This window comes from Saccopteryx bilineata, chromosome 1 (assembly GCF_036850765.1).
Source record: "Saccopteryx bilineata isolate mSacBil1 chromosome 1, mSacBil1_pri_phased_curated, whole genome shotgun sequence".
NCBI lineage: Eukaryota > Metazoa > Chordata > Mammalia > Chiroptera > Emballonuridae > Saccopteryx > Saccopteryx bilineata.
The window spans coordinates 156,609,611-156,623,137 of record NC_089490.1 but is presented as its reverse complement, the minus strand read 5'-3'; the positions used below and the strand labels follow the sequence as shown (position 1 = coordinate 156,623,137).

The following is a 13,527-nucleotide window of genomic DNA, read 5'->3' as shown; positions in this document are numbered from 1 at the left end:
TGGACAGATTCTGGATATGTTTTGAAGGTACAACTTAAGGGAGATTTCTTCATGGACTGGATGGATGTGGGTGGTGAGACAAAGAGTTGAAGTCAAGGGTGACCCCAAGGCTTGCACTCATGGATAGAACTGCCAGTGACTGAATGGGTGATGCAGAGGGCAGCCAGAGGATGAACTGGAGACATCGGGTCTGGGGTTGAAGGCAAGGTCTGACTAGTGATGGAGCAGGGGTTGTTGTCTGCACACAGGGGGACCTGAGCAGGGGGGAAGGGCTAGGGGTCCACATGCCAACGGAGCGTCCAAGAGGCAGAGGGGGCATTTTCAATCTGTTTCGAAGGCGTGTGGGAGTGTGTCCAGGAGAGACTGAGGGAGGGGCTGCACGCATGGACTCCGCATTCCAGGAATCCTGCCAGAGGAGGACAGAGGAAGCTATGTCTGCAGTCTTGCGGGGCAGAATCCAATAAAGAGAAAATTGGTGGAGCGGGAACGAGGGGATGCAAGAGGGAGGCCGTCGTCTAACGTGAGCCCAGGCTCAGGATGGTAGCTACTTTGACGGCCACAAGGGCAAGGCCCTGAGCAAAGTTGGGCAGGTGCCCAAGGAGTAAGCAACCACCAGATGGCGGGGTTCTATGCTTACCCAGAGCGGGAAGAAGGGAAGCCACCCTAGAGGGTTTGCGTTCACAACCACAGCTCCACCGGCCTTCAGGGACTTGGAGATCGCTGAGATCTGGGGTGCCTTTTTCCTAGGAAGGGAGTTCAAAGTTTGCACCAGCTTCACGATGCTCCCAGGGAGGCTAATCTTCCCTTTCTAAGGGGCTCCTCACCCTCACCAGTCCTCCTCCCAATTGAGAGCATATAGTAGATGTACAATACAAGAGCTACCACAAGGCTGGGCACTGGAAGAAGGAGCGGGGAGGAGCCCTGTTGCTCGCCTTGGTAGCCGGGTAACAGGGTGGGAAGGTGGGCAGTGGTTGTAGCTGTGCGAGGCGTGGATGACATTGGGCAGCAGCATTCACTGCTGCGGGCAGCGTTAAACTTTTGGAAGTTCAAGGCTGCGTCACGTTATTTTATGTCCCAGCCACTGTAAACTTGCGAAGATTCCCCACCAGGGATCTCTGAATTCACCATCCCTGCTGCCTCAGTTTCCCCAAACGGTTGGTGATCTTGGGCCTACATTGATGAGTGGTACAGAGCCATTGGCTGGGAATTGGAGGTGGGAAAAACCACAGAAGCACTGAATTGGGTCTAAAAAAGGGCTTGTTTAATTAAATACAAGGATGAGGTCAGGCAGGGGAGAGGAGAGGGGTGCTACCCAAGAAAGCACAATTCCCTAGGGATGCAACCATTTTTTGCCCCCCTCCACTTCCCCCTCTGAAAGGCCACAGCTACCACCAGCCCATTGAGGGAGGGAGGCATGGGTCTCTCCACAGGCCCCTCTTGGAGAGGGGCCAGAGTTCTCAGCTTCCTGGGCCCTGGGACCCACAGTCTATCTGCAGACAGATACCTGCCAGGCCTAGGACAACCAAGAGGATAACCACATAAACACAAAGGTGAATGGAGCACACACCAATCCACCCTCATGGACAAAGGCATTTTACCACCTCTGGGAAAGGAAGGATTGAGGGCAGATGGACCAGCCATGCAATGATCTGCCCATAGGAAACCCCTGAAGACAGATCCTCCCTAGCCCAACTCCAAAAGGATTCACCAGCCCCCACCCACCCAGGATCCCAGGCACCCATCCCTGGATCCTGCCAGGCCAGGTCTGGGTCCACAATGGTGCCATCCAAACCCCCAGCCCCCAATCAAGATACAAAGAAGGCTCTGTAACAAATGCAGCTGCCACAAACCTCCTGCAGCGACTGGTGTGGACACAGGCCCTTTTAGGGTCTGGGGGCAGAGAGCCTGGGTCCCTTCCCACTCCAAGGTGTGTGGGGTCCTAAATCCAAAATGAAACCCAACCAACCTACCAAAGGACATGGTAACCATCATTCTTTAACCCTAAGTTTAGGTAACTGAGGACCATTCCCTCACACCCCCCATCCTCTGAGGATGATGGACCACCCACAGTGGCCCAGATCAAGAAAGGGATTGGTGCCTGAAAAAATATTCTACCCGGTCCAAAAAAACGAGCTATCCCCAGGGGGCTGGGGCCAGTCCTCCTGCCTCCTGTCCTTGTGGCCAGGACCTCAATCATCGGTCCAACCCTGTAGTCCAGGGAGACATGCAGCAAGGGTAGGATGGAGCCAGGACTCCTGCCTCCACCTGCAGGGTGGGGGGTGGAAAGGGGTGCATTCAAACCCAGTGGCACTGGTCCCTAAGGGGAGGGAATGATTGTCACGAGATGCTGCAGAAGGCCAAAGTCAGGGGCAGGGAGCAGCTGTGGCACTAGCTTCCCAGAATTTTCTGAACTGTCTTTCTCACTCACTCACTCACACACCACCTCAGCCAGTAGAAACAAGAAAATAAATAAGCCAGCATTCACTCTATCTCCATATCCGCCCCCCAGCCCCTAAGTGAGGCAATGCTCTTTGGAAGAACCCTGTTCCTCACCCACCCTCCCCCATCTCAGAAGCAAAATCCAGACCCTGTGGTTACCCTCCCTTCTCCCTGCCTCCCAGGGGCAGGGAGACAGGGGCCCCTCCTATGGGCAGTGGGGCAGAACTTGTGGACACCTGAGATCGAATACCCGAGTGGGGGACGGCCGGGCCGCACCCCATTTCCCTGAACATCTCCAATGGCTTTCTGTGGTGTGAGGGGCCCCAGGAGGGTGTGTGGGGACAGGTGGGCCCTCAGTCACCCCTGGTTCCTCTATGGCTCGTTGCACACTTCTTCCCAACCTGGAGAGAGGGGCCTGGGGCCAATTCCAAGCACTGGGCAGGGGGTGGCTTTCTGCTCCCCAACATCCCCAAAAGCAAGGAAGGGACTAAGGGGAAAAGGGAACACCTGCCGGCCACCCACCTGGGGTCCCAGTTTAGCAGATGGAAAGAGTTATAGGTCATGGCTATTTACAGACACAGGCCATAGGCACCCATCCCAAGAGGTGGGATGGAGGATGGGGCATCTCCAAGATCCAGCTGACCCCAGTCCAGTCTCAGGCCCCCTCCTTGCTTTCTTGAGGGGATCAGAGGCATTTTAGGGCCCTCAGGGAATGCTGGAAGGGAGCCTGGACAATAGGCATGTTGCTGGTGCTCTGGGCAGGGGGAGCTCTGGGCAGGCTAGATGGGCCCTACAGGCCGGCAGGGGCTGGGCTTGGGGCTGGGCTGGGTGCAGGGCTGCCAGCCAGGCTGCAGGGCAGGGAGTCGCTGGGCGAGGTGCTGCGAGCACCAGGGCGCCGGAGTAGTTCTGGACGGAAGCCAGGGTGACGGCGTGCATGCTTGGTCAGGTGGTCGCTGCGGGTGAAACGCTTGGAGCAGAGAGGGCAGGGGAAGCGCTTCTCCCCTGTGTGCGTCCGGTGGTGGCGGGCCAGCTCATCGGAGCGCGCAAACTTCTTGTCGCAGCCTGGCCAGTCGCAGGCAAAGGGGCGCTCACCTGGATGGAGGAGGCAAAAGACAAAGACAATGGTCAGTGTGGTGGGTGTCAGGAGACAGGGAGAAGGGAATGTTCCATCAGATCCCAAAGCATTCTGGTCATCTGTCTCACCCCCACTCATAGTTTTAGCAGCTGAATTCTGGGTGTGAATTTAAACCATGTAAATGTGAAAAATAAAAAAAGGATCCCCACTCATTTCACAAACCCCTAATGAATATCCTAGCCCTTGATTTCCTGGGAACTAGTAGTAATTACACAGTTGTGAGCACTTTCCGTTAGTTATAAGTACAACCTACAGAGGCTGGGTTCTATCAACACACCCCCTCGTGGGCGCCCCCCTAAAATGATACCTCCACAGTGATGAAGGCCTCCTTGTGTATTTGCCACATGTGTGAAGGCTCAGATGCATGCTGGGTTTTTGAAGGGACTTCTCAAGCAAACTGGTCCTGCCATCCCCATCCCCAACTACTCTTTTCCACCCCTTCTTTCAGGCATTCCAAGGCCTCCCAGGTGTTACTGACCCCACTTAAAACACCCTCCTTTTGGAAATGACCAACGGGGTGCAAAGTAGGGGATACAATGTGGGCAGTTTCCCATGCCCAACCCCTCTGCTGACCCTCGTGGCCCCTGTACGGGCAGACAGACATATGAAGGGCATCCCCAGCTACCTGCATCCCCGCATATTCAGGCACAGCAGCCCTACAGAAAGGGCCCCAGCATTGGGCCGCTGGGAAGAGGCAGGGCACAGAGGCCCGGTTGTTACCCTGCAACTTCCTCCATAGGCCACACCCACCACCCAGGCTAGCCTAGCCCATCCTGTCCCATCTGAGGTCTCTGCCCCACAACCATGACCAGCCCACCCCCAGCGTCTCCCCAGCCAGCCAGGGTACTAAGGGCTCCACCCTTGAACTCTGTCCACCCCTGACCCCGCCACACTCCAGGCCAAGCATCCAGAGCTCGTGCTCTGCAGGGTTCTGCACCAGGTATCTGGGGCTCTGGATTTCCCCCTGTGGTGTTCTGCCCAATGCCTAAAGCAGCGGTTCTCAACCTGTGGGTCGCAACCCTGGCGGAGGTCGAACGACTAAAACACAGGGGTCGCCTAAAGCCATCGGAAAATACATATTTATTATACAATACATTTTTAAATAAAATATGTATTTCCAATGGCTTTAGGTGACCCCTGTGTTCTGGTCCTTCGACCCCTGCCCGGGTCGCCACCTACAGGTTGAGAACCGCTGGCCTAAAGGTTCTGAAGTGTGTGGGGGCAGGTGTAGATAGAATATGGGCACGTGAGCTGGGGCGCTCATGCACCTGTACAACACCCCCTATGGCACTGGATGCAAGCCCATGAAGGAAAGGAGCCAGCTAGACCAGGTTGGGGGAAGCCACAGCCTGGGCAGGGTGTCACCTCATGGGTTATACAATGGAAATCCCACTCTGGAACACTTTGGTGACTTGGGCTGATCCTTTTTCCAGGAATACCTCCCCCGGAAGGGCAAGTGGTTGGGGAGACAGACAGAAGGGAGTCCTCAGCCAAGAGTCAGATAAGATCCTCAAAGCAGTTCGATTCCCAGCCAGGGCATACAGGAGAAGCGTCCATTTGCTTCTCCACCCCTCCGCCGCGCTTTCCTCTCTGTCTCTCTCATCCCCTCCCGCAGCCAAGGCTCCATTGGAGCAAAGATGGCCCGGGCGCTGGGGATGGCTCTGTGGCCTCTGCCCCAGGTGCTAGAGTGGCTCTGGTCGCAACATGGCGACGCCCAGGATGGGCAGAGCATCACCCCTTGGTGGGCAGAGCGTCGCCCATGGTGGGCGTGCCGGGTGGATCCCGGTCAGGCGCATGCGGGAGTCTGTCTGACTGTCTCTCCCTGTTTCCAGCTTCAGAAAAATGAAAAATAAAAATAAATAAATAAATAAAAAAGATCCTCAAAGCAGGACCCATAGTGGGGAATAGATAGAGGTGACCTAGAGATGACAGGAGACACCACAGCCATGGGGAGAGCAGGGCCAGGATTCTTAGGGTAACCTGGTGACATTTCTGCTCTGAAAGCTCAAGCTTGGCCTGCCCTCGGAAGAGGGGTTGGTGTGGGGGCCACCAGCGGACACAGGGGCTCAGCCATTACCCGGGCCTAGGAAAGACTAAAGCCTCCCCTACCCTACCCCTTCCTCCAGGCCACACGTGGACACCCCTAGCACAACAGAACAAAGGAGGTCAGAAGCCAAACAGGCTCCCCCCAGAAAGTTTCTTGTGGGCTACCTGTCGGTTATGTTCACAGCTGGGGGAAGACAGTCCTTAGAAGATGTGGGCCCAGGTGTATGGGAAAGATTACCAGAGCAACCTTCCCCCGGAAGTCTCAGACCACACTGTGCTGCTGGGGGGAGAGTAACTGTCCCCAAGACTGTAGGCAGCCCCAAATCCCTGGGGCTGTCCCCTTTATGCCCCATGCCTCCCCCAAACAATCCAGAAGGCAGGAACAGCAGCAGTTGGGGAAGGGGTCACAGCAGGGAAGTTCTCTTCAGAATCAGGGATCCCAAACTCACCTCAACTGTAGCCACTCAGAAGAGTTACCTGGGGAAGGGGAATCTGGTTACCGTGGCAGGGCTGCTAGCTTTGGACTAGACCCAGGGCCAGGGCAGTGATGCCCCTCTGAGGGACATGCAGTCATGTCGCCATTTGCAGGGCACAAGTCAGGAGAGCAGAAGTGGGTAGGGGGAAGCATCCCACTGCTTTGGCAGCCAGCAGTTGGCTCACTTCCCCATTTAGGGCAGTGGGGCTGGCCCCTACCTTCCCCCTTAACCCCACAGTTCCACTTTGCACAGAGCAGGTTGCAGGAGTGGCGATAGGGCCAGCCAGGGCAGGACACACACGCAGCCGCAGCCGCTGGGAACACAGCTGCCGCACATAGGTCATTGGTGTGGGGACATCCGCAGCCCCAGCCCTCACTGCTCACGTGGTCCCACCCCCACAGGGGCCGGCCCAGCTTCCAGCCCCCACAACATAGGGCAAATGCCTGCAAGATGCCAACCACAACACAGGGCAAATGCCTGCAAGATGCGAGGCCCTGCCACCCTCTCACAGTCCACTAGCCAGGAAAGGTGGTAGGTACATTTGGAGACTCAGGGGCAACGAGGGCCCCCAAGTGTGGCCACCTGGCTGCCCCAGGCAACTTGGCCAGAATGGGTGCTGGGGAGCATGTGGTGGGTAGGACTGTAGTGGACTTGATCCTGTGATGGGCTAGGCCAGGGTGAACTAGGAACAGCCAGGAGACAACATGGTGCCAGCAGGCTCAGTCAGCATCACCCCTCAGAGTGGTCTCTTCTTCCCTAACTGCTGATGCTCCCTGACCCCAACATCCCCTTTCCCCACTTTTCTGTATTTGTGCTCAGCATCTCCTGGGTGTGAGACTGCCGCCCACCCCCCAACTGGCATGCGGAATAAATCTCTGGAAAGAGTCTACAGACCTAGAAACTCAAGCTCAGGCTCCTGGCACAGCTCAGGTAGCATCTAACATATTTGCCCATCATCTCATTTACCCCCAGAGAGGAGCTATGACTATTCCCATTTATTTAAGATGTCTATCTGCAGTCTCTCCCATGTCCTTCCTCCCTCCTGGAGGACCCAGGCTGCCCCATCTCACTTCCTACCCAGACTGGTATCTTTGGCATGGAGGGGGAGCTCTTGGTGCCTGAGATAAGGGGGCACAGTTCCCACAGGACCGCCCAGCACATGTGTTTCAGAGGCCTAATGTTCTGAAAACATCACTGGGTAAAGGTGACCCACCGAGCCTGCCTCCGCAAGCTACTCATCCCCATATCATTTGCCCATGCCAGGCCATCTGGGCCACCTTTATCAGGGAGCCTGGGTGGTAGGTGGTTATCACCCCCTGCAATGTTGAAGGGCCCTCCTCCACCCACCTCTAGCTGGGGCATAGGCACCTGCAGCTAGTCTCAGCTGCTCTCTGTACCCTTGCCCACTGGAGAGAGGCTAGGTGGGGAGACAGCTCCTGGGCACCCATACCCTCCTCAGGACTAGCAATGTCCTCCTGCCCCAACACCAATCCCCTGAACCCCACCTGACCTTAAGGGAACTCCCAACTCTGCCTGAGCTGCATGGAACTGTTCCTCCAGGCTTCAGTTTCCCCATCTGCCCTCTTCAAAAAACTATAATCATCACTACCACCCTGCGCCACCTCAAGCAGATCACTCTAGCCTCCTCCTGCCCCCCAACATCCTAAGGCTCCCCCCACACTCAATTCATAAATCAGCCCACCCTTCCCCTCCCACAGTGGCCTGCATCCTCAAGCCCTAATCCCTTTTCCATAAACGGATTTTCCTCTGCAAAGCCCAGATGCTCTCTGCCTGTCCCCCACCCTGCCCTTGGGATTAAATGTAGCTCTTAGACTGCTCTGCCCCCTCCCCAGTTTACACTATCACCTCTCAAAATCCACATCCCAGGGCCTCGCCCCCCACCCCTTGCAGTCAGGGTGCTGTCCCCTGTCCTGGGACACACCCTTCCCTGTCCCACCCAATTCAGGTCTCTTCTTCCAGGAAGCTTTTTCCTCCATCAAATCCCCAAGGTTCCCGGGGCCCAAGGAAAAGGACTGGGACCCCAACAGTGCCTAGATGCTCAGCTATTATTTCTCAGTCTTAAGTAGACAGGATTTTAGAGCGGTACAGGGAATCTCAACTGGAGGTGATCTGCAACCTGCCATGGAACACTAGGCAATGTCCAGGAACATCTACAGTTGTCATAACTGAAAGAGCTCTTACAACGAGTGGATGGGGGCCAGGGAACTGAGGCCCCCTCAAGGCACACATGGCTGACTGCGTGCTGGGCACTGGGGGCGCAGGCAGGGGAGCCCTTCGGAGCTGAGGGAGGCTGGGGAGAGCAAGTAGACAGCCAGCCTCTCCCGCCCCCGCCCCATCTCCCTGCTCGCACTCTCGTATCCATGGCAACAGCGTCAACATTGGCAGCTTTTAAAGTCCTTGCCCGCCCCACACAGAAGAACTCCGCGCTGGGCCATGAGCTGCAGGATGGACACAAACCACAGGACTGCCCTCTTCACACCCTATGCAACTGGGTGGCCCTGTGAAAAGACTCATAGCCTCTCCAGGCCTCCTCACCCCCACCCTGCACCAAAAAGCAGGGATGGTGGTAGCACCACGCTCACTCCAATGCCTCAGTCTGCTCATCTGCACAGCAGGGCTAGACCAAGATTGGCATTGGCATTCCCTTTACAGAGAGAACAATCCTCATAAAGGGGTGGGTAGCAGGACTCTCTCCCAAAAGCCTTTGAGGGAACAGCTCAGCAGACAAATAGCTTTAACTATGTTCTGTCCTTAGCGGTGGGACACCAAGGATAAGCATGGATTCCTCACCTCCAAAACAAGCTTTAACAGCAGCTGCCCATCCCCCAGGGGTTAGAAAAACCAAAAGGCCTTCATACAGACTCTGGGCAGGTACCAGAAATCGGAGATACACAACCATTAAGCACACAAGTATCCAAAACCCTTGGGAAATGGAAAAGAGGGTGCCTGCCAAGTGGGTCCAAGAGCTGTGCCTCACTAGGTCATCACACTATTGTTATAAAGGAAGGTCCAAACAAGACATCCAGAGACAGAGACACAGGACCCAGCAGAGATGGCACCCTGCCCGTGCCACCATCTTCACCCATCCCTGCAATTCAGCTTCTTGGGCCTCAGTTTCTCATTAAAAATGGGGGTGGCAATGCTGATGTACTGGCCTCAGCAAAGAATCCTTCCTCCCCCATGGGCTTAGGGAGGTGGCCATCACTGCCCAGGGACCTACAGAGGCTCTGAAGGATCCTAGGACACCCTAGAGAAGTGTCCCTTGGAAGCCATGGTAGGAAGTGACATGGCCGCCCCCTTCAATCCATCCAGGAAATCTGACAGAATTTGGAAAAGGAAAAATCAAACCAAATCAGAGAACTGGGGATCCAAAAGGCTCTCAGATAACAAATACCTCAGGCTAGAGATGGGATAAGCATAAGATCAAACTGCTAAGTGAGGGACTGGGCCCATCTGTCAAGTCTCCCACTTCAGCCCCATCCCACGCTGTTGAGATGGGCAAACTCACCCCAATGAGCCACTGAACTCCTAGACACCAATTTGCTGCCCAGAGAGTTAGTTACCTCTCCATCTTCATGGACCCCCAAATGTCTCTCCCACAGACACAAGGACCCCACTATCTTACAGAGAAAATAATATCCAGTGACCAGGGAGGGAAAGATGGTGGTTCCTTGTAAGGAAATGTAGACTCCGCCCCAAGTCTTGTCCTGGCTGTGCACACAGGTAGGCAGAGCCTCCATCCCCTGAGGACAAGGAGAGGTGAGAATGGGGCAGAGAGGGGGAGAGGGGCTGCCAGCACCTGTGTGGCATTTGAAGCCTGGCTACCTGTCTCTGCCAGGCCACAGAGACTAACCTGCTTTCCGGTAACCAGACAATGACAGCGTGTCCACCAAGGCCCACCATCCTGTCCCCAGCCCAAGCTTGCAGCTTGGAGGACATTCTCAGGATGGAGGGTAGGAACTAGTGAGGAAGAGAGGGAGCTCAAGACAAGGAGAGAGGATGATAGAATAAAAGAGTGAAAGGGTGGCCAGCACCTCCATTCCTCCAGGCTCCCTAGCTGCCCCACCAATCCCCCCAGGCTGTTAGATTCTGTTCCAAAACCGTACCCCTTAGCCCTGTGCACTTTCCGGGTTCCGCAGCAAGTGGGGGTAACTAACACGCTAGAAACACGGCGAGGACCTGTTTTCCTCAGGAGATTCCCCCATCAGATCTCTCTCCTTTCCAGACTCTGGTCCCAACCTTCACTCCCAGTCCAGCTCTCCGCCCTATTAAAACACCCCCAACACACACCCTGGCCCCGAGCCAGGCGCTGCACCGCCCCCTGGAGAGAACCCACGCGACTGTCCCGAAGTCCGCGACGTGGCTCCTCCCTCTCCACAGCTAAGGAAACTGAGGCCCCGGAAAAGAAGAACCTCAGAACTAGGTGCTCCAACGATACTGCATACCACCCAGATCCTAACACAACAGAAAATAAAAGAGAAAGAAGCCATCGCAATAGGGGGCTCCCTAGGAGCCCTGACCCCACTCCCCAACTGCGCGGCATCGCGAGCCTAGCAAACCCCTGGCGCCGCCGCCGAACCCGCCAACCGCGCGCCACCCGACCGCATGGCCGCCACGCCCCCTGCGCGCGCCCAACCCACCGAGGCCCCGCCCTCCCGGCAGGCGCGGCGGCGGCCCGGGCGCGCCCCCCTCCCCGCCCCCGACGCGCCACGCAGTTTCGGGGTCCCGGCGGGGGGAGGGGACCTGAGAGGCCGCCCTCAGGAGGACCGGACTCACCTGTGTGCGTTCGCAGGTGCGATTTGAGGTGCGAGGACTTGTAGTACGCCTTGGCGCAGCCCGGGAAGGGACAGCGGTGGCTCTTGGCGGCAGAGGGCGCGGCGCCGGGGGCGCGGCCAGAGGACGGAGACGAAGCAGCCGAGGAGGAGGAGACAGGCGAGGCGCTCCCCGGGGCCGCAGCGGGCCCGCCACGCAGGTCGGCCAGAATGCTGGCAGCCAGCAGGTGGGGAGCGGCGGCAGCTCCTGGGCTCGGGCCCGGGACGGCCCGGGGGGGCGGCGTTGGAGGCCCCGGGGGCCCGGGCAGGGCGGCCTCGCGGCGCGGCGCGCGCACATCCAGGCCGGCGGCGGGGCCCGCGCCCTCGGGGCCCGGCCGCCCGCGGTGCACCACGGCGCCCGAGGAGATAGCCATGAGCACGTCGGCTGCGAAGTAATCCACGCATGCTACCGCCGCCGACATGCCGGAAAAGGGCGCGCGACGCGGACCAAGCGGAGGCGGCGGGAGCAGCGCCCGTCCGGCCAGCGGCGGCTGCTTGAGTGCGGGAAGAGGAGGAGGAGGCCGGCGCGCGTCGCCGCCGCCGCCGCCCGCGCTCGACCCGCCCCGCCTCGCCTGACGCGCCCTGACGCACCGGAGCCCGCGGGGGCGGCCACGTCCCGCCCCGCCCGGAGGACGCCCCCTCGGGGCGCAGTGGCCACGCCCCCAGAACGGCGCGCCCTCCACCGCCTAACGAGCCGCTCGCTGCCGCCGGGTGCGCGGCCTGGGCGAAAGAAATCATCTCCCCGGCGCGCCCCCTTCTGCCCCAGAGTGCGCTTCAGCCTCATGCCCTGAGCTCTCCCGCACGCGGGTGCCAGTTCCGGAGCTCGACCCTCCTAGTTCGTCCCTTCCCCTGCCCCGCTGCTCTCAGTGCCCTCTTCAGAGCGCTCCCTCCGCATGCCGGGGATCTCCGCCCCCTGCCCCCATACAACCCTCCCCCGAGAGCCCGCCCCGCCCCTCCCGGCACGCCCCTCCTTCCCCGGCCGGCCTCCGCCTTTTCTCGGCGCGCTCCCATCCTGCGGTGCTGCGCGCGGCCGACAGGAGGCCGCCCCCTCCCCGGACGCTTCAACGTGGGTCCCGGCGTGCCCCCGTTTGCGATGGGGGAAGGACTCCACACCCACGTGGCTTGGTGGGGGTTCAGAAGCGGCCAGCCCCGCCCCCAAGCCACGTGCGCGACCCTTTTCCCTTCTGCCGGGCCTAGTGCCCTGCTTAGCTGGGCGTATCTGCGTCCCCTCGCCGTTCCCGAGGACTCTGTAGCCTTCCTGGCCTAGGCTCCGGGAAGGGTGAAACGGCGCTTATCTCACTCCTCCAGGTGGAAGGAGCCTGCGTTCCTCTTTTTGCGCCTCACTAGCATTAGGAAGGACCGGTTTGCATCCGAGTAGGGCGAGAGTAGCGGGGTAAGGAAAAGAAGCCCACCCGAGTTGTAAAGGTCTGGGCTCTGGGCGCGTTGGCGAGGCATAACATCTGACCCTTCCGGGACACGCGGGTCAGGGACGTAGGTTCCTGGCGATGAGCAGAGATCCTTGGGGCTTGGGACGGTGAAAGTGGGGTCTCTCCAAGCCGGAGGGCGTCCAGGCCAGCTGGAGACAGAAATGGCCGGGGTCTGCAGGCCCAAAGTGGCGGTGCGCGTAAATGGGCGACCACGCCCCCCACTCTTTCCTATGCGGATGGTAAGGGCCATGCAGTGGCCTAAGCGGCCCCCAGGGGGCCTGCGCGGCCTCCCTGACCGGGTTCCAATCGCTAACGCTGACTCGGTGACCCACCCTGACCTGCGTGTGGACAGGGGCCGTGACCCTGGTCCCAACCCCATTCTGGAACTCTTATCTTCACTCTCTCAACCTGCAACTACTGCTAACTGAACTGACCCGGCTGGGTCCCTCTGCCCTGATGCAAGCCACTGTCCCCTGGTGTCTCCCGACCCCCATTGCCCTATCGTCCTTGGTGATGCCAGCTTGTTCCAGCCCCCTCTGGCAACCCCAAGGGAAGAGAGAAGCATGGAGAATTGATTTCAGGCTGCAGAGACGTATTGCAGTCCACTAGGCTCCTTTTGATAGACAAGCCCACTCTCACATCTGGGACTCTTAAGGCCCACTCTGGACAGCTACTCTCTAGGTGAACACTTAGTGGGCGCTGGTGGTCAGCATTCCTGCTGATCAGGGCCCCTGTACCTTTGAAAATCTGGGAGGTGAATCACCTGGGCAGGCCTACGCCCCAGCAGCCCTTAGGAGCCTCAGCCCTCCCCCACTCCCACAAGTACTACTGAGCCCCAGTGGCCCAGCGTCTCCAAGTCTAGATAGAGGCAAGCAGCACCTTGCAGCTCTCCCCACCAGGCACACGGGCAAACAGCAGGAGAAGAAAGAGGCTGGTACCTGTCATTCCTTCCACCCATGTTTATTGGGCCAGAATGAGCCCCTCAAGGGCTGACCTCCAGGGGCTCAGTCTAGGGCAGGGGTCCCCAAACTTTTTACACAGGGGGCCAGTTCACTGTCCCTCAGACCATTGGAGAGCCGGACTATAAAAAAAACTATGAACAAATCCCTATGCACACTGCACATATCTTATTTTAAAGTAAAAAAACAAAAAAATGGGAACAAATATAATAT

The 13,527-nt window shown here is 58.2% G+C and overlaps 1 protein-coding gene across 1 annotated transcript; it reads right to left on the bottom strand.

Annotated features, from left to right (window-relative positions):
* Positions 1-1,361: 1,361 nt before the first annotated feature.
* Positions 1,362-11,846, bottom strand: KLF16 (KLF transcription factor 16). Its single transcript, XM_066277098.1, has 2 exons — positions 10,894-11,846; positions 1,362-3,531 (listed from the first exon to the last, which is right to left on the bottom strand). The coding sequence occupies exons 1-2, from the start codon at positions 11,348-11,350 to the stop codon at positions 3,230-3,232; spliced, it is 759 nt and encodes a 252-aa protein (XP_066133195.1). The 5' UTR covers positions 11,351-11,846; the 3' UTR covers positions 1,362-3,229.
* Positions 11,847-13,527: the final 1,681 nt, after the last annotated feature.

Excerpts from the sequence above, each read along its gene's own strand:
- KLF16 (XM_066277098.1), bottom strand. The coding sequence starts at position 11,350 with ATGTCGGCGGCGGTAGCATGCGTGGATTACTTCGCAGCCGACGTGCTC. Across the intron at positions 3,532-10,893 it reads GCACCTGCGAACGCACACAG|GTGAGCGCCCCTTTGCCTGC; the intron begins GTGAGTCCGGTC and ends TCCTCCATCCAG.